This window comes from Podarcis liolepis (assembly GCF_965112155.1).
Source record: "Podarcis liolepis genome assembly, chromosome: 15".
In the NCBI taxonomy this organism is placed as follows: Eukaryota; Metazoa; Chordata; class Lepidosauria; order Squamata; family Lacertidae; genus Podarcis; species Podarcis liolepis.
In genome coordinates, this window is record NC_139566.1 from 46,272,999 (window position 1) to 46,294,206 (window position 21,208).

At 49.7% G+C, this 21,208-nt stretch overlaps 1 protein-coding gene across 2 annotated transcripts in view; it reads right to left on the minus strand.

Annotated features, from left to right (window-relative positions):
- The window catches only part of SEZ6L (seizure related 6 homolog like), a 148,786-nt gene extending 129,251 nt beyond the window's left edge, over positions 1–19,535 (minus strand). The window contains exon 1 of one of the 2 annotated variants that reach the window (XM_083476679.1): positions 19,322–19,535. In XM_083476679.1, the coding sequence (XP_083332805.1) occupies positions 19,322–19,406 (85 nt within the window). In that variant the 5' untranslated portion in view covers positions 19,407–19,535. The remainder of the gene's footprint in view (positions 1–19,321) is intronic. The other variant, XM_083476678.1, reaches the window with a different exon arrangement.
- Between the last annotated feature and the right edge of the window lie 1,673 nt (positions 19,536–21,208).

Below are 21,208 nucleotides of genomic sequence, written 5' to 3' on the forward strand. Positions count from 1 at the left end.
GACTAGATGAACCATTACTCCATTCCAGCAGTTTCTGTTGAGTGATTTATTGCATCTGCAGCCTGCTCTTTTCCCCAAGGGGCTCAAAGAAGGCAATGACTGGCCTCAGGTCACCTAGGGAGTTTCATGGCTAAGTGGGGATTTAAATCCTGACCTCTCCCAGATCCTGCTCTAACCCTCACACCCCATGCTGGTTCCCTTTTGGACAACTCCCCTATGTCCCAGCCAGCATGCCAGCATGGTTCTATGCCATCAGGGCTGATGGGAGTTGTAGTCTGAAGCACCTGAAGGTCATCAGGTGGAGGGAAGTTGTGCTACATCACACTAGCAGGGGGACACCAGGTGACCAAAGTCCTTCAGTTAACTACTTTCCCATGCCACTCAAAGCTGCTGCCACATCAGATTTTGCTGCCATTGATTTGGCATTGCAAAGTGTTAGTGGGGAGTGGGGATGCCCAGGAGCGAACCCTTCCAAACTGCTGATTTGCATTTTGACAGGTCTGTGAAAGAATAAATTGTGCTTGAGCGATTCATATGCCTACTGCATTTAATCAAAACCCTCTTCCCACAATCTAGAACGTACTGATTAGAACGTACTGGGCTTTCAGTCCTCCAGCCATTTAAAAAGTGGGTGATAAATAGCCTGGGAGGAGGATGAGAAGAAAGGAAAGTGGATGGACAGATCTGAACGAATCTGGCAGGGGAATGCATGTGCAGGTTTGCATTTGGCAGAGTTTCCCGCATCTAGGCCTAGGGGACACTTTGAGAGGAACGCCAAATCCTCATTCCATGTCAGTCTTCCTTTTTGAATTTGTAGGTAGAGCTCCCGGGTTTGTTCTTCGCTGAAAGGCAACACTGTCTGCTCTCTAATTCAGCAAGAGGGATGACTCAAGGTTAGATGTTCCCGGGGCTGCCATAAATGGAAGGAGGCAGAGCATTTCCAGCTTGGTTTGGGGATTCTGTTCTTTGCTGCTTGTTCTACAAACACAGGCAAGTCTGCAGTGAAGGAAGGAAAGCCAAAAGAAAGGGAAGGCTGGTGATGGTGGGGTGCAAAAGCTCTTCCTCAAGGAACTGAAAGTGCCAAAATGCCCACTTCATTCCCCATACTGTGAGCTTTGTGGGACTGGAAACCACCAAAGAGGGAAGGAGCAGCAAAGAGACAAAGGCATCCTGAAGCAAATTAGTGCCAGATCCCCAAACTAAGGGGCCACTTAGAATAATTGACTTGTAGAGCTGGAAGGGACCCAAGGGACATCTAGTCCAAACCCACATAATGCAGGAACCATAGCTAATCACTTAATTCAGATCTCCATAAGAGAGAGGGTTATTTTCACATTTGTATACGAGTGATGCAATTGAGTTCTCTGGGCAGCTTTCAGACCATTAAAAACCTAAATAGCATTAAAATGATTAGAGAAAAGCTTTTGGGCATGGGTGAGAAAGACCCTCCAGCTGTTGTCCAGCTCCCACCCCCTGTGCCAGGGTGAGCAGTTGCCAGAGATGATGGGATCTGGAGTCTAGCACCACCCAAGAGGCCACCAGCTCTCGGATACAAGATGCTTCTGGACAGGACTTTAATTTGCAAGTGGGTCATCTGAGATATCGTAAATGAGCTATTGGCAAGAGGTGTTTTTATTATTGTTGGATTTTCCATAGAAAGGGTAACTCTAGATTTAAAAGGCAAATACGGGTTATAAAAATATTTTTTGATGCCACTGGTGTCACATGAATGCTCCCCTCCCCCCCAAAAAAAATCTGTATCCATGAGCTCTAATTCCACAAGACGGCCTTGTCTAGGTTCATCTATCATCAAGATCAAATGGCAACAAGGGCCTCTGAGAGCATCTCTTCATCTGCCAATGCGTTTGCTGCCCTCAGCTTCTTAAGGAGGAAGGGAGGAATATACATTTAATAACTAAATAATAAACTACATATGTCATTTAATTCCATTTATAAGGTTTGCAGGACAATACCCAGCTGAACTGAATTTTAAAAAAATTAATATATGCATTCAAATAAAACCTGCATTCAAATAAAACAAAAGAATAAACTGATAAATATAATAACATGGCAATCCAGCGGCGGCAGCAGCAGCAGCAGCAGCAGCAGAGAGCAGTTCTTTTGCTCAGGCTTCATCAAATGCTTGAAGGAAAAGACTTGAGGTCACACAATCAATTAGCATGGGAAAGAGGAAAGAGCTGTTGGTTCCTGGAATTAGCCAGACAAATCACTCCGCCTGCTGAGAACAGCTATGTCTTCCAGGACAATTTCCATGCTGAGGCTGGACAAGGTTTTCCCCATGTTGTTGTAGGGTTGTCATATTCCCTCTTTTCATGGATAGAATCATCATAGCAAACCATAGTGAAAAGTAAAAAAGGTAAAGGTAAAGGACCCCTGACAGTTAAGTCCAGTCACGAACCACTCTGGGGTTGGGGCGCTCATCTCGCTTTACTTGCCGAGGGAGCCGGCATTTGTCCACAGACAGTTTTTCCGGGTCATGTGGCCAGCATGACTAAGTCTCTTCTGGCGAAACCAGAGCAGTGCATGGAAACGTCGCTTACCTTCCCGTCGGAGCGGTACCTACCATATTTTTTGCCCTATAGGACGCACTTTTCCCCCTCCAAAAATGAAGGGGAAATGTGTGTGCGTCCTATGGGGCGAATGCAGGCTTTCACTGAAGCCTGGAGAGCGACAGGCGTCGGTGCGCACCGATCCCTCTCGCTCTCCAGGCTTCAGGAGAGCCCCACCGCCAGCCCCACAAGCTCGGGGGACAGCGGGGAGGCGGAACGCCGCCATCCCGCTGTCCCCCGACCTGGTTTGCAGGCTGGCGGTGGGGAGAAGTGTGCTTCTCCCTGCCGCCAGCCCTGCAAGCTCGGGGGACAGTGGGGAGGCGGAGCGTGCCATCCCGCTGTCTCCCGAACCGGTTTGGAGGCTGGCGGCGGGCTTCCCCCAGCTCTGCAAGCTGCCAGAGCGATGCCGAAGCTGCGTGCAGCTTCAGCATCGCTCTGGGACCCGTTCTGGGGGCTGGGGGAGGGGGAAGCTCGGGCTTCCCCTGACCCCAGCCACGCAAGCTGCCAGAGCGATGCCGAAGCTGCACGCAGCTTCGGCATCGCTCTGGGACCCGTTCTGGGGGAGGGGGAAGCTCGGGCTTCCCCCGACCCCAGCCCAGCAAGCTCCCAGAGCTGCCTGTTCTGGGGGCTGGGGTCGGCGGAAGCTTGGGCTTCCCCCTCCCCCGCCCCGCGCCTGGGAAAAATAATAATTTTCCCCTCTTTATTCCCCCCCCCAAATCTAGGTGCGTCCTATGGGCCGGTGCATCCTATAGGGCGAAAAATACGGTATTTTGTAAGTGTTTAAATTGTTGTAAAATGCAATAAATATTATTATTTTAAAAAAGAAAAATACGGTATTTATCTACTTGCACTTTGATGTGCTAGGACCGAACAACGGGCACTCACCCCTTCGCGGGGATTTGAACCGTTGATCTTCCGATCAGCAAGCCCAAGGCTCAGTGGTTTATAGCACAGCACCACCTGCCTTAAAAGTAGAAGTTGGCAAATGTGTCCTGTTTTTGCTCTTCAAAATATGGCAACCCTATCAGAACATAAGAAGAACTTGCTGAACTAAGCCTGTGGCCCATCTTGCCCAACCTCCTGTTCTCCCAAGGGGAAACTCACAAGCATGACCTGAGCACCAGAGCAGCACTCGCCCTCCTGTGGTTTCCAGCAACTGGGACTCAGAAGCATTTACTGCCTCCAGTCATATAGGCAGAGCAGAACCAGCATGATGAGTAGCCGTTGATTGCCTGTTCCTTCATAAATTTGTTCAGTCCTCTTTGAAAGCCACCCAAGTTGGAGGCCATTACTGCCTCCTGAGGGAGCAGATTCCATAGTTTGACCATGATGTGTGAAGAGAATGACTTTCTTTTATATTATGTTTATTTCTAGAATGCTCTTTATACTAAAGCATCCCAAGGCAGGATGCAAAGCAACCCTCTTCCCTTAAAAAAAAAGGAAATACAAATATTAAAAATAATGTGATGTAGTTTATTAATGTTTGGGCCATTCACAATATTTAAAATAATTAAAAGCTATACACGAACCAACACATTTCCAACATGGTGCAGCCATGCTCCATGATCATTCATGGGCTCCATCATTTCCACAAAGCCCTAAAGAGCTGAAGGCCTCTGCTCATGCAACTCTGCTTCATTAAGGTGGTGGTTTTAAATGCTAACTAACACCTAACAGGTTGGGAAGATGGGCATGTGGTGCATTCTGACTAGAGGCAGTCTACCTGCCTGACCTGGCAATGACTCACTGCAGGGAAAACTGTGGCTTTCTGGAAAGATCTGCCTTTTCTGCAAGAGGACACCTGCTGAGCTGCTGCCAGTCAGAGTAGACTAGACTGAGTTAGATGGCCCAAGGATTTAATGCAGCTTAAAGCAACTTCCTCTTCCATCAACTTAGACAAGGCTATAAATGGCTATGATCAGCAGCAGTAATGCTTATAAGTACCAGTTGCAGGGAAACCAGGAGGGAAGAGTGTTCTTGGGGTTGGATCCTGCTTGTGGATTTCCCATGGGGGCATCTGGGGTGAACAGTGTGAAAACAGGGTGCTGGACCAGATGGGCCATTGGTCTGATCCAGCAAGTTTCCTTGTTATAGAAGACCTTTTAGCTGGGAATGGAATCTTGGACCCTACGCAGGCACATCTCTCTCCTTTGCCAGGCCCTCTTAGAATTGGGGGGGGGGGACTCAGCAGCACAGAAAAAGCATCTCTCTGCCCATGGGCACCCAATGCTCTTTGGCCAAAGCCTCAAGGTTCTATGCTTGCCTTTCCATGAGGCTTGGTGGTGGTGGTTTTAAAAATGGAATGTCTCCTTGTTAAGAGGCTTATTTCATCCATTAGATCTAATTTAGCCTGTCTGGATTTGCAATTTGTTCAGCCGCCTTCCCGTAGACCTGATTAGGCAAGAGAGCAGCTCTGGCAGAAAGCCAAGGCAGCTGGTGGCAAGAAGCCATCTTCACCTTCAAAGGTCCTGGAGACCTACCCAGAGTAAAATGGGGACAAGATAGAGTTGTCTGGGACTGCTTGCTAGTTAAGGGATTCTCTGCTTGCATTGCCTAGTGGTTAGAGTGTTGGACTAGGGCCAGAGAGACATGGGTTTAAGCTAGGTAACAAACCTTTTCTGTTTGCAATCACCTGCTGCCTCCTCCCCTATTGAGGGGGCTTCTGTGATCTCACAGAGATGCCACAAGCATTCTAATTACTTTGAGAGATTGGTGGGGGCGGGAATGGAGCATAGGATGTCAAAAGTTGGTGCCACTGCTGTAAGAAAAGTGAATCAAGTATTTTGGCTATGGGAGAACTTCTCTGGGACAGAGGCAGGAGGAGCTGCATGGGTGAGTGGAAGCTAGGAGGAAGGCAATGGAAACTATTTCACAGGGTCTGAGGATGGGAGAGAACTTCTGTGCTGCAGAAGGGTGGGGTGGGAGGACGGAGCAATGCAAGAGCCAGCAGGGAAGGGGCACATCTGAGTGGTAGGGCATCTGCTCTGCATGTAGAATGTGCCAGGTTCAATGCCTGCCATCCCCACATAGCTCTGAAAGAGACTACATGAAACCCTGGTAAGCCGCTGCCACTCAGTGTAGAGACAATACTGAGCTAGATGGGCAAATGAGGTAGCCTCTTAAGTTCCGATTTCTATCAGCCCTTTCTTCAGAAACAAGGAGTGGAATCTGACTTTTTTTTGAAGGGAAGGGCTGCATCTCAGTGGTATATAATCTGCTTTGCATGCTGAAGGTCCCCTCTCTGAAACCCTGAAGAGCCGTGACCAGGCAGTGCAAATAACCCTGAGCTAGATGGCCCATTGGCCTAACTCTGCATAAGGCAACTTCCCATGTTCCTCCTCTGGAAGTTCCAAAGGCCAAGCCAGGGGGGCTGGTGTGCCTGATGGGAAGAAAGAGGCATGGAAGGACAAGGAAGGGCAAGTTCTGTATTAGTCTGTTTAAAAGCAACTTCCCAGATCTAAGCCAGCATTTACCAACTAGGAGTTTTGGACTACAAATCCCATCATCCCCAGATAGCATGATTCTGTTACCTGGAGCTGATGGAGTTTGTATTTCAAACTATCTGGAGGGCAACTAGGGTGGTGTGAGAAATATAGAATCATATAATGTTTGGACAGTTAAAGAAACATTACATAATTTAACATAATTTTATTTTTTTCAGCACTGTTTCAAGGTGTCACCATGCTCTGAGGCTTTGAGAGAGCAACCAGCCTGGCAGAAAGGCAAGGCTCCTCTCTTTGGTCCCATGCTTGCAGCCTAACAATTACACCTCATCCAGCTATTAAATCCTGGTGGTGGTGGAGGAGAAGGAGGAGGAAAACCAGAAGCACATGGCATTGCATGGGGCTGCAAGGGGGAACTTTTCTGTTTTTGTCTTTTTGTTTTTTGCACAGCAGCTTTGGAACAGGAGCAGTCTATCTGAAATGCCAAGATCTTGGACTTTCAAGAGCTTTTTTTTTTTTTGCAACAGGGCTCAGCCGCTCTTGATTCTCCCTGGCAGCTGCGGATAGGAGGCGGTGATAAAACTCTCAGAGACATAGAGAAATGCTGAGATGCAGCACTTGCAACAGCAAGAAGCTAGTGCTTCATAATCTCTGGGGCCAAGACCTCCATGACTGACTTTCAGAAGAGTCACTCTTGGGACATGCAAAATCTTCATCTTAAAGGTAAAGGGACCCCTGACCATTAGGTCCAATCGCGGACGACTCTGGGGTTGCGGCGCTCATCTTGCTTTATTGGCCCTTCCTTTCTTTAACAGCAGCTTAACCCCGATCGAACACGAGAAGCAATGCAGCTTCCAGGGCACTCCACACACCCCTCCCCTTCCCAGGCAGCACTAGGAGCCCTTGGAAACAAGGTTCATTAACCCACAAGGCAAAAACCATCCAGATTCAATTCTGAGCGCGTTTTCTATTTCTCCTCTCATCTTCCTGCTTATTAACTGCAGAGCGAGATTCTCTGTGGGCCTCTGTCTTGAGTGCTTGCTTTAATAGACTCCATGGCATTTGCTCTTGCATAGGCTGCCCCATAATGGGGAGGAGGCCAGCCAGATGTATTGGAGAGCAAAACTCATCCCTCGCCTCACTGACTGCATGTCAGGGGCGCTGCCAATTCCCTCTTGGCCACGCAGAGACCTCTTTTTTGTGTTAATTGCTTCAGATGCTTCAAAGCTCCATATCAGATCTCTCTTGGAGGCAGAGGACTGGGTTTCAGTGGGTCAAATGACACTCCAGAGTCCAGCTCCTGGAGATGAGCAAGCAGTGAAAGAAAGGTCTTTCAGACGGACCAGCTGAACCTAAACCTCACCTCTGCCGTCGAGGGTGTTTTCAAAAGACGAGAGCCATGCTCTTACTTTTAAAGAATACTGTATGCATTCGTAGCAAAATGCTCATCACTTAGGAGGGTGTTGTGTGGTGAGACAAGGAAAAGTATAACTTGGAGATCTGTCTGCTTCAGTTACCGTACATTAGCCAATACTGTACTCACAAAAGATAAATGAAAATGATTTAAAAATATTTGCGAGGGTTGGCCTAATACTTTTCCTGTTTCTTCGTCACACTAAGACTGTGAGAGAATGGTGGGATTGTTGGGGGAATTGGATTGCATGGCTGTAGATAGAAATATGCTAGGAGAAGCAGCCATTGTAAGTTTGAATGAATGCTCCTTATTTATTTGGAGAGTGTGGGGGAAGGGTAGCATGGGAGTAGGGCTGCCAGGGTGATGACCCATGGCACATTTAGGGGGCGCTGGCAGGGCAGCATGAGGAGGATGCAACAGCCACACACCCTTTGACCCCAGCCTCGCAAAGCAGATTGGGCCTGGCTTTGCGTTGGTGGCAAGAGTGTCTTGCTCCCCCCCCCCCGCCAGCCCATGCCCACCCCGGGCACCATGGAGACCCACTCCCCCATTGGCCAGGCCACAGCAACTGCCAAGCCCACCTGGGGACCACCCTCTCAGGACTATCCAAGTTCCTGCCCAACGTTTTCAATTTGCATTTCTTTCAGAAAAGTCATATTATCATAGAGCTGGAAGGGACCCTGAGGGACATCTAGACCAATCCTCTGCAGTGCAGGAATCACAGCTCTAGTCCTCCTTATTTATTTGGGCAGACAGATTTATTTCTGGCACTCAGAAAGGGGGCAGGGGTAAAACTGGTAGGTTCTGGAAAGATTAATTAATTGACAAACCTGGCAGATTCTGACTGGTTTTGAGAAAACCAATTACTCCCCCCCCCCGCCCCCAGAACAAGCTTTTACTGTCTTTTGCACATTGATGGAAGAGGTAAAGTTCCTGGGGATGACTGAGCACTTATCTACATTCAACTTTTATTTTATTGTGATAATGTAATTACTGTAGGTTTTTGGAATTTCATGCCGATTAAACAAAGCTACCTCCAGTGTACCCCTGGCACCTGTGTCTGCCACATCTTTCCCAGCTTCACACCTGTGAACAGGTGAGGTTCTATGGCTCTTCTGCTTTATTTCACAAAAGGTCTGCCTTTAGGTGTAACCTGCTTCTTAGGACCAGCTACCCCACAGTAAAGTCAGCACAGCTTTAGACAGGCTGTCAAAACCTTTTCTATTCTGCAATTAATCCTAGTCTCCTTTGATAAAAAAAATTCTTGTTCTTGTTCTTAATCTTTTTTTATTATGTTCTAATTTTTTAAGTTAAATTCTGTGCTTTTTAATTTATCAAATTTTGCTTTGGAAATCATTTCTAGCAGATTTGAAATAATAATAATAATAATAATAATAATAATAATAATAATAATAATAATAATTTATTTATACCCCACTTATCTAGCTGGGTTTCCCCACCCATGCTGGGCGGCTTTCAACAGAACATTAAAAACAGAATAAAACCTCAAACATTAAAAACTTCCCTAAACAGATGTCTTCTAAAAGTCGGGTAGTTGTTTATTTCTTTGACATCTGATGGGAGGGTGTTCTACACGGCAGGTGCCACTGTAGAACACTTCTTGGCCCTCTGCCTGGTTCCCTGTAACTTTGCTTCTCGCAGGGAGGGAACCGCCAGAAGGCCCTCGGAGCTGGACCTCAGTGTCTGGGCAGAACTATGGGGGTGGAGACACTCCAGGTATATTGGACTGAGGCCGTTTAGGGCTTTAAAGGTCAGCACCAACACTTTGAATTGTGCTCGGAAATGTACTGGGAGCCAATGTAGGTCTTTCAAGACCGGTGTTATGTGGTCTCAGCAGCCACTCCCAGTCACCAGTGTAGCTGCTGCATTCTGGATTAGTTGTAGTTTCCGGGTCACCTTCAAAGGTAGCCCCATGTAGAGTGCATTGCAGGAATCCAAGTGAGAGATAACCAGAGCATGCACCACTCTGGCGAGACAGTCTGCGGGCAGGTAGGGTCTCAGCCTGTGTACCAGATGGAGCTGGTAGACAGCTGCCCCGGACACAGAATTGACCTGTGCCTCTATGGACAGCTGTGAGTCCAAAATGACTTCCAGGCTGCGCACCTGGTCTTCAGGGGTGCAGTTACCCCATTCAGGACCATGGAGTCCTCCACACCTACCCGCCTCCTGCCCCCCCAAAACAGTACTTCTGTCCTGTCAGGATTCAACCTCAATCTGTTAGCCGCCATCCATCCTCCAACCACCTCCAGACACTCACACAGGACATTTCACCAGCTTCACTGGTTCTGATTTAAAAGAGAGGTAGAGCTGGTTATCATCTGCATATTGATGAACATCAAGTGATCTCTCCCAGTGGGTTCATATATATGTTAAAATGCATGGGGTGGGGAGAACAGAACCCTGAGGCACCCTACAAGTGAGAGCCCAGGGGTCTGAACACTCATCCCCCAACACCACTTTCTGAACACTTTCTGGAAAGCAAGGTGAACTGACCTGTACAAACAGGCCATAAACAAAAGGAAATCACTGCTTCTGATTTAAAGGCATTGCTGGAAATCTCAGGGAGAAAGAAGAGGCTTATGATGATCTCATCGCAACCTGTAGTGGGCAGGTGAGATGATGCTGAAATCTAAACTGTCCCAGCCATGCTCATAGCAAGAACTTTCTACAAACCACCCAGACAAACAAAGGATTCAGTGCCCAGAGGCAAGTTAAACCAGAGGGCTAATTCCTTCACTGATACACCATCGTCACAGGTTGAGCTGTGGAATACACCAATTTTGGGGGGATGCAGAAGGATTATTATTATTAATTATTATTCCTTATTGAGAATGCCTGCCGGAAGGAGAAAACGAGGTGCAAAGAGCCAGAAGACCATTATTGAGACTCACAATTCCTCTAAAACAAAGAATCGGCAGAGAGCCAACGCCATCTGCCCTGGCTCAGAAACAGAGCGGGTTGAGGAAACTGAGAAAACGGAGCAAATAGAACAAACAGTGAGTAACAATGTTGGGGGAACCTGACCCCCCCCTTAGGGAGGATGACAATGACCCGACCCCCCTCCTCCCAGAAAAAGCTAATCCATCCAAGAGGGCAAGAGCAGGAACAGGAGGGATTCCTCCCACTCCCAACGCTGACCCACCCAGGCCTCTAGAACAAGATATCAGAGGAGCCTGCTTTCAACCAATTCGGGATACGCACCCCTACCAAGAGATTTGCATGCTGTCTGCAGAAACTATGGTTCTGGTTCTCCAAAGACTGGATGAAATCCTCACTAGAATAGTTAACATTGAGAAACAATTGGATACTAGTTCCTCCCCTTTAAATGCCCAAGGGCTTAAAGGGATGATAAGAAATGACTCTGTTAACAACTCACCAACTCAAACTATGGATGAAGTGAGGTCCTGTCAAGTCTTGCAAACGAACCAGATAATGCTTGAGATTCACCAATACACTCATAGGTGGATGAACCGCAGACAAATTACTATGTCCTTGTCTCAGCTCCTGAATTACCATTACCGAAATGTAGATCTAGAAAATTTCCACTTCCTGCCTACCTTGAGAAACACCATGCGCCTATTTAAGACCTTTAGGTCATCAACCCTCCCATCTCGACTCATGGAGATAAAGGATACCCTATGGTGGTTCCACTCTCTCCGCCCAGTGAGAGTATTTAAGGACAAAACTAGGAGGCAATTGGTCCCTTGCATAGAGTCAAAGTTAATGCAGATAAAGGAAACCAAGCTCAACACTAGAAATACTAATTGCCCGAAGGAAGAAAAGAACTTTGTAAGCATAGAATTACAAGACCTGAAGAAGAGGCTAATGATTATAAAGACTGAGATTTCTACCCAAAATATAAGGACAGTAGAGCCTAGAGCACAATATTTAAAGACGTCCAACAGCTCTTTATCCCACAGAAAGACATCAGTACAACTCCCTGTTCCCTTTTCAAACGACACCAAATTAGATGAGGAATTTGGCGCCTCCGACATTTCTATGGCAACAACACCTAAAGAACTCTATGTTGCTGACAATCTGGAGATATCCAGCACCAAATCTACATCTGGACCTTTGCCTAATGTTCCAAAAACTTATCAGAATTATCAGCCTTCTCTACTGTACTCCTGGCGAGACAGGATGGACAGATCTTCCAAATTCGAATCTGGCTCTTTGTTGGCCAGTGATCCACATTTTATAACACATACCTCATTAATACTTCCACAGCCACAGATAGAACCAACAATCCTCCAATTAACCCATGAGGGAGAGAGGGATTGACAGTTAACGAAACACCATGGGACTGTCCCCCCCGTTTGGGGTGAGGTTGGTTGGGTTTTATCTTCTAGGGATACTTACCCTATCAGACCTCCACCTCTTTCCCATACCATTTTGACCCAGGAGTCCTAGCCCAAGGATGACTTGTTATTGAGGGGATGTTACCCATCCATTGGGGAGGCTAGTATGGGATCTGGGATTTCCACAATTGAAGGGCTAGGGAGGAATGGTGGTGGGGCTAGATATCTCTATTGGAGAAGGGTTTTGAGATGCAGTGATCCTCGAACCCCTTCCAATCTATGCCCCATCCCAAGGGATGAGGGTAGGGAGAGCAAGGATTACACACCTCCGTCATTGGTGCTGTGCAATGCCAGGTCCATAGGCAACAAAACCACCACCATGCGTGCCTTTTTTGTCTCACAGGGGATTGACCTGGCTTGCATGACGGAGACCTGGGTATGGGAAGGCGAAGTAGTCTCCCTACATGAGATAACACTCCCAGGTTTCTCTGTCCTCCATCAATCGCGGACTGTGGGTCGGGGGGGAGGAGTAGTGTTGTTATTCGGGGAGGATTGCTCTTTCAAAGCTCTGCCATCACCGGCAATCTCTGGCATTGAATGTGTTGGTTTTGTGTGGGGCATCAAGGAGAGCTTGGCTGTCTGGCTGGTGTACCGACCACCCAGCACACCTGCAGCCACCCTGTCAGACCTGCTGGCGGTGGTGGCGGGCTGGGCCTTGGAGTTCCCAAACCTACTGGTTTTGGGAGACTTCAACGTCCATGCCAATGCCGCTCCCTCCTCACAGGCTCTGGACCTAGTGATTTCCATGGCAACACTAGGGCTCTCCCAGTTTGTTTTGGGCCCCACTCATCAAGCAGGCCACCACACGCTGGATCTGATCTTTGGGGCTGGCATAGATGTGATCATGCTCCCCGCTGTGGAAGTGCTATGGTCTGATCACTACGCTCTGAAAGCCAAGATTGACTTCCCGCTCCTCCCTGGCTCGGGTGGCGAACCTATTTGGGCTCGTCCGCGAAAACTGATGGATCCTGATAGATTCTGACACGCCTTGCGGAACCCTGCTCCTCCTGGTGACTCATTAGATGACCTTGTTGAGGACTGGAATAACCGGCTCTTGGCAGCCATTGATGAGATCGCGCCTAAGTGCCCTCTGTGACCCCGTCGAAACTGGACCCCTTGGTTTACTGAGGAGCTCCAGAAAATGAAGCGGGATCTCAGATGGCTAGAGCGAGCATGGCGACGGACTCGTGACAGAGCCTCAAGAACATCTTATAGGACGCTTATGAAAGCCTATGAGATGGCTATGAAAGCCGCTAAGAAATCTTACTTTGCAGCTTCCATTGCATCCGCTAGCTCTCTCCCGGCACAACTTTTTAGAATAATTAGGTCAATAATGTCCTTAGGAGGACAACCAAATTTAAGCACAAATTCGACCCACAGCTGTGAGGCATTCGCGAGCTTTTTTGCGGAGAAAGTCCTGTTGCTCCGCCGTGACCTCCCTGCCAATTTAGATACAGTGACTTAACTGGAGGCCCCTCAACTGACTTCAGGTCCAGTGTTGGACCATTTCGATCAGATACTCTCTACTGATGTGGATAGATTCCTCCAAGTTGGTAGGCCCACCACCTGTCTCCTTGATCCATGCCCGTCTTGGCTGATTAGGGTGTGTCCAGATGTTGCGCGGACCCCCCTGGTTGAAATTATCAATTTGTCTCTTGACATGGGGACATTCCCAGGGGAACTGAAGGAAGCAGTGGTGTGTCCACTCTTAAAGAAAACTTCACTAGATCCCTTAGACCTATCCCATTACCGCCCAGTTTCAAATCTTCCATACCTGGATAAGGTAATTGAGAGAGCGGTTGCTGAACAGCTTGGTAGGTTTCTGGAGGAAACATCGGCATTAGATCCATTTCAGTCCGGTTTCCGTCCTGGTTTTGGGACGGAGACGGCTCTGGTTGCCCTAACAGATGATCTCCGTAGACAACTGGATCGAGGTGGGTCAGGACTGCTGATCCTTTTAGATTTGTCAGCAGCCTTTGACATGGTCGATCATGATCTTCTGGACCACCGCTTCGCCGATGTGGGGATACAGGGCATAGCCCGTAACTGGTTGTGCTCTTTTATCTCTGGTCGGGGACAGAGGGTGGCACTAGGGAGGGAGATGTCGTTGCGCCACTCCTTGGTGTGTGGAGTGCTGCAGGGCGCAATTCTCTCCCTGATGCTTTTTAACATCTTTATGCGCCCCCTTGCCCAGATTATCCGGAGCTTTGGAAGGCAGCTATGCTGGGCTGTCACCAATATGCTGATGACACTCAGCTCTATCTGCTGATGGATGGCCACACCGACTTGGCCCCGAACACACTGACCAGATGCTTGGAAGCTGTGGCTGGATGGTTTCGTGGGAGCCAATTGAAACTAAATCCTTTGAAGACAGAGGTCCTATGGCTAGGTCAGGATGGCATGGGGATGAGGGACCAACTCCCTTCTCTTGCGGGGGCCCAATTAGTGCCTTTGCCTTCCGTTAAGAGTTTGGGTGTAATCCCTGACGTCTCCCTTTCCATGGAGGCGCAAGTTACAGCAACAGCCAAGGCGACATTTTTCCACCTTCGCTGCATCAAGCAGTTGGTCCCTTACCTTTCCCGCCCCGACCTGGCCACAGTGATCCATGCGACGGTCATCTCCAGGCTTGACTACTGTAATTTGCTCTACGTGGGGCTGCCCTTGAAGCTGTCCCAGAAACTCCAGCGGGTACAGAATGCTGCAGCGAGGCTCCTCACGGGGTCTCTGTCATGGGAGCATATTCACCCAGTGCTCTACCAGCTACACTGGCTCCCGGTGGAGGACAGGGTCAGATTTAAGGTGCTGCTTTTGACCTTTAAAGCCCTTCACGGCCTAGGACCCTCGTATCTACAGGACCGCCTCTCCTGGTATGCCCCACGGAGAGCCTCAAGGTCCATAAATAGCAACACCCTAGTGGTCCCGGGCCCTAAGGAAGTTAGATTGGCTTCAACCAGAGCCAGGGCCTTTTCAACACTGGCTCCGGCCTGGTGGAACGCTCTGCCTCATGAGACCAGGGCCCTGCAGGATCTGATTTCTTTCCGCAGGGCCTGTAAGACAGAGTTGTTCCGCCTGGCCTTTGGCTTGGAGCCAATTTGATTCCCTCTCTTTCTTTTTTCTTTTCCTTTCTCCTCCTACGATGAGGCTACATTTTAATATTTTAATGTTCCATTATTTTAATGTTGTATTTTATTTTTGTTTTTAAGTTGTAATCATTCATCTTGTTTTTATTATTGCTTGTAAGCCGCTCTGAGCCCGGCCTTGGGTGGGGAGGGCGGGGTATAAATAAATTATTATTATTATTATTATTATTATTATTATTATTGAGGGAAGCCTGAAGGAGGGGGCAATGCCCCTCACCTTGTAGCTAAGACACTTTTTGTAGAATTTAAATTACAGTGGTACCTCGGGTTACATATGCTTCAGGTTACATATGCTTCAGGTTACAGACTCCGCTAACCCAGAAATAGTACCTCGGGTTAAGAACTTTGCTTCAGGATGAGAACAGAAATCATGCAGTAGCGGCAGCAGCAGGAGGCCCCATTAGCTAAAGTGTTCTTCAGGTTAAGAACAGTTTCAGGTTAAGTATGGACCTCCGGAATGAATTAAATACTTAACCCAAGGTACCACTGTACAGTGGTTTACTTAAAGTGTTAAGTCCCAAAGAGAATCCAGGTGCAGAAATAAGATGTGAAGCTAGATGGGGGAATCCTCATTGCAGTTTTCCAATCCCAGAGCAGACCAATGGGTCCCCATCAAGTTCAGCATCCTCTTCTCACAGTGGCCAACCAGATATCTGTAGGAAACCAGCAAGCAGCACCTGAGCACCAGAGCAGCCCTCTCCCCTCCTTTAATTTCCAGTAACTGATAGTCAGAAGCATCACTGAGCATGACCATCCTGGCTAGTAGCCATGAATTTATCCAATTCTCTTTCAAAGCCATCTGGGCTGGTGGCCCTCACAGCTTCTTGTGGGGGCAAGTTCCAACTGTGCTGCCTGAATAAATCCTTTCTTTTCTCTGTCCTGAACCTTCCAGCATTCAGCTTCATGGGATGCCCACAGGTTCTAGTATTAGACGAGAGGGAGGAAAACTTTTCTCTCTCTCTGCATTCTCCATCCCATGCATAATTTTATGGACTAACATGTCACCTCTTTCTCATCTCTTCTCTAAACTAAAAAGCCCTAAACGGAGAAAAGAGGTTCTTGGGGTTTGTTTTGCTCTTGTTTTTAGTATGTATTTTGTGTTTTTATCTTGCATTTTTATGTGGTGAACTGCCCTGAGGTCTAAACGGCCTCAGCCCTGTATGCCTGAAGGAGCGTCTCCACCCCTATCATTCAGCCCGGACACTGAGATCAAACACTGAGGGTCTTCTGGCAGTTCTCTCAGTGTGAGAAGTGAGGTTACAGGGAACCAGGCAGAGGGTATTCTTGGTAGTTAGTGCACCCTCCCTGTGGAATGCCCTTCCATCAGATGTCAAGGAGATGAGTAACTAAACAACCTTTAGAAGATATCTAAAGGCAGCCCTGTATAGGGAAGCTTTTTAAGGTTTAACATTTTATTATGTTTTTACATATGCTGGAAGTTGCCCAGAGTGGCTGGGGCTACCCAGGGTGGGGTACAAATAAATTACTTCTACTACTACTTCTACTACTGATGAAGAGCAGAGGATGATGATGATGATGGAGTATCTCTATCCTCTTAATCATTTTAGTTGCCCTTTCTTGAACCTCTTCCAGCGCCACAATATTCTTTTTGAGGATATTGCAAATGAAAGTGTCATACCTCAGAATGTCCCATGAAACCCCAAACCCTATTTTGCCATGGTGGAGTGAGAGTGTCCATGGAAGATAGAATGTCAGATGTACAACAGAAGTGACACAAGCAACATGCAGAAGCTGGGAGAAAAGCCACAAGAAACATGCTGTGTGTCCACAGCAGGCAGTGACCTAACAGGGAGAAATGTAAAGTATTGCACTTGGGCAAAAAAAATGAGAGGCACAAATACAAGATGGGTGACACCTGGCTTGAGAGCAGTACTCTAACAAAGGTCATTGCCCTATTATGGATTTTGAATTCCCTCACCTCCTTCATGGGCCACCTTTGCTTTTCATCTTGTTAGGAATATCTGCTTCCTCTGTCTTTCTCTATTTCGCCAGAAAATGATGGGGAGAGTGGAAATCATTGTGGTTGACACACTTCAGAGAGCTTGGCAGGACAGAAGACGGTTTTACTTATTTAATTCTGAAATTGGGCTCAGTTAAACCTTTCTAAAGGAAAGGAGTAGCACTCTGGAATACTGATGGCATGACCCTATGTCTACTCAGAAGAAAATCCTATTTATTTCTGTGAAGGCTTACTTCCAAGTAAGTGTGCATAGGAAGGTCAGTTTCTAAACATATACACAGTCCTGAACCCCTCTCTCCCCAAGGGGGCACATGTAGGAAGGAAGAAAAACAATATAACCTTAACATAAGCCCTGCCTTGGGACCCTAGACCAGGGGTCAGCAACCTTTTTCAGCTGTGGGCCGGTTCACAGTCCCTCAGACAATGTGGGGGACGGGACTATATTTTAGAAAAAAATGAGTGCATTCCTATGCCCCACAAATAACCCAGAGATGCATTTTAAATTAAAGCACACATTATACTCGTGTAGAAACACCAGGCAGGCCCCACAAATAACCCAGAGATGCATTTTAAACAAAAGGACACATTCTACTCATGTAAAAACACACTGATTCCTGGACCATCCGCTGGCCACATTGAGAAGGCGATTGGGCCGCATCCAGCCCCCGGACCTTAGGTTGCCTACCCTGCCCAGACCATTGGTCTTTCTCGCTCTGTATTGTGTATACTGACTGGCAGGGCCTCTCCCGCTTTTCAGGCAGGGCTCGCTCTCTCCCAGCCTTACCTGCAGATACTGCCAGGGATTGGACCGAGGACCTCCTGCCTGCAAGGAAGATGCTCCGGCTTGAGGAGCCTCCCCTCCAGCAGCCCAACTGGGACAGCCCCCAGAGAACCTCTCTCAAAAGGCAGGCCGCTCTCCTTTTTTGGAAAACACCCACAAACTAGTCTGATTAAAAAAGCGAAAAAGCAAAAAAGGGGCTGCCGGGAATTCCGAGTGTACTCAAGTGAAGAGCAGGCCCAGGAGCGAGGCGCCCCCGTCCTCGCCAGCCTTCCGTGGCATGAGATGGGACCGACCGACGAGGATGGGCAGCGGACCAAGCGTGGGGGCGCCGGGCGGGAGCGAGCCTGGGATGGAGAGAAGGAAGGAAGGAAAGAAGCCGCCAGGCGCTTGCCTGCCTAGTCGCCGCTGATCTGTTCTCCTTCCTGGCGGCGCCCCGCGTCTCATGGAAGCCCCGAGCGGGTTGTTCCGAGAGGGCATCGCGCGAGCCATTGATCTCCAGCGTGTCAGTGATGGAGGCGGGAGAGCAGAAGAAGCGCCTGGCCGGAGCCTTGAGCTTGGAGGCCACATCTCAGGAAGTTTCCTGGCTGAGGGCGGCTTCGTGCGTTTCTCGTGCGGCGGCGAGCGCGGCCCTCCAAGCATTATGTGGCCTGGAGTCCCGCGGGCGGCAGAGGAGAGAGCGAGAGCCCAGGGCTCGGAGGGGCAGCAAGGAGGCAATCGGCGACTCGGCGGACTCCACTCCCCCGCCTCTCTGCCCACACTTCCGCGGGAGGCAGGCAGCCCCATTGAAATCAAAGTCAACCTGCGATGGATGGAGCGGAAAGCGGGGGCGAGACTTGGACCCGTCCCCAGCGCTGCTTCTGCTCAGCGGTAGATAGTCCGCCTTGCAAGCAGGTCTGCGTTTCAATCCCCAGCACCTACGGGCTCAGTTGGGAAAGGCTCCTGCCTGAAATCCTGGAGAGCCGCTGCCAGTCAGTGTAGGCAGTACTGAGCTAGATGGACCCACGGTCTGTCTGGGTAAAAGTCAGGTTCCGATGTTCCGTCTCCAGCTGCTTTTGAGGTATAAGGTAGGAAGGGACTTCAGACCAGAGGCATCCCCACTTTTAAGAGCCAAGTGCAGAAGTGATGGAGGGAGGGGGGTTGCTGCGCCCACTGCACGCCTCCCCTCCCCCTCCTCCTGACGGGACCCCCAGCAAAGTTGTTCCCAGAAGCTGCTCAGGCTTCTGTCCGGCCTCAGTCCCGCCACGGGCAGCGGACACACGTCCGCACACACAGACGCAAACGCGGGCGCAGCGCCAGCACTCCGCCTCTTCCCCCAGTTTAGCCTTCGCTTGTCCCAGTTCAAAAGGCAGATAGGGGGTGGGGCGCAATAACACCCCCACCCACCCCCATTGCACCGTGTTGGAAGTTTGAGCGCCGGCTTGCAAGGCGGGGGGGGGGGGGGCGAAGCTCCAGCGGACAGGTAAGCGGCGAGTGACTCCTGAACACCCCTCCCAGCACAGCGCTGGTCCCCAATGGCAACGGCACGTCCCCCTTCCTCGGGGACAAAGACCGAGCAGAGAAACGGGACCCCCCCCCCTTCCAAGCCGCCCTTCTTCCTGGTTCGCAGGTCCTACCTTGGGGGCGCCTGGCCGCGTGGGTGCCCAGCAGGAGGAAGAGGAAGAGGAGGAGGAGCAGGGCGAGCCCTCGGGGGGCCGGCATGGTGCTGGGTCCCGGTCCCGGTCCGGTTCGAGCTGCTGCCCAGCCCAGCGGACCGCTCCCTCTCTTCCCAGCCTGGCTCGGTAGTGGCGGCGGCAGCGACGAAGTCCCTCCTTTGCAAATCGGCGCTGGAGCTGCGAGGGGAGGGGGGAAGGAGGGAGGGAGAGAAGGAGGGAGGGAGGGAAGGAGGGGATTATCAGGGCTGTCGATCTGCCCCGCCTTTTGCCACCAAAACAGGAAAATACCTCATCCGCCGCTGGATGAGAGGCTCCAGGATTTAATTCCAACCCACGACCCTCTTTCTCCCAGTGCCAGGGCGCACAGTTGAGGAGCAGGGGAAGCAGAAGCCGAGGAGCGCCTCTGAGCACGTGCAGAGTGCCTTTCCCTCGTGAATCATGGCAGGAGACTTAAGTCCTCCACGAAGTTTTCTTTTGTCAGTCCGAAGCGTCTCTGAAACCTCGTAAGACCCGCACACCATGTCCACAAATCCTTCCGTCCTATTGATCGCCAGACCATGCCAAGCTCCGTACATCTCAAGAAAGGACGCGTGAGCTCCAAGGACCTTCAGCGGAGACCCTCTCCGGCCACCCGCCACTCAGGGAAATCCAGCCTCGGTCCCACCCAACCCACTCGCTTCCCCGCCGCCATATCCCTGTCCAGAGCATTCAGTCAACATCGAGGCGCTGCTAAAACTCCCGAATGTCCTCTGCGCGGCGAATGTCCTCTGCCCGAAGAGCAATCCTCTGACCCCACCTAGCCACCCAAACTTAGCCTAGCCCCCCGTGACCCCGCCTAGCCTCCCTCGCCACCGCCGCAGAGCGCTTACTCTGCAACCAGGTTGAACCCTTCAAAGGCCTCGAACGGTGGGGGGCGAACCCAGGACCCTGAGATGAGTCTAATGCTCTACCGACCAGAAGCCCCTTTTGCGAAGTATCCTAATGACACTCCACACACACAGGGGGGGGGGTGTGGTGGTGGTGGTGGTCCTGAGAGTCCAGGATAAATGCTGCAGGTCTTTTACAACTCATGTATTACCCCAACTGTTCGATTGATGTTATCTAGGTAGGCAAATTCATGGAGGAGGAGAGGACTATTGGTGGCTCCAAACCAGGATGGCTCTGCACCTGCCTCCCCAGGCAGGGATGCTTCTGAATCCCAGTTGCTGGAAGTCACAGGAGGGGAGGAGGCTGCTCTTGTGCCTGGATCCTGCTTGTGGGCTTCCTAGGGGCACCTGGTTGGCCACTGTGAGAAGAGGAGGCTAGACTAGGTGGGGCACCATTGGCCTGATCCAGCAGCCAGGCTCTGCTTATGTTCCTATGGAATCTGCTTTCTCCAAGATGGTGCTCCAAAGTGGGACTGCAGATCCCATCAGTCCAGCCAGCACTGGACTCAGCTGGTTGGGGCTGATAGAAGCTGTGTCCAAGAGATCTGGAGGGTACCAGGTTGGGGAAGACTGGCACAGATTCTGCCCTGTCTGTTTCTGGGCTGTGTTGGATCCTACACTATGATAATAGGTGTGAAAGCAAATCCCTCAACAATGTGATCTGACACGTATTGGTAGCTATGTTGGCACTGCTGTCTAATAAACCTACTGGATTAAAAAGAAGCAGCAGCAATTATGCTGACTTTGGTTACCTCAGCAACAGTCATCACAAAGCAGTATCACCCAGGATATCAATATAAAAGATGAGTCAAGAGAAGATACAGCTGAGCTGTTTCCCAGGCAGGAAGGGATTCCCTGTTCTTGGGTTTCAGCAAAAGTGTGTGGCTCTTGCACTCTGCAAATGGCGGAGGAAGAAGTAAGG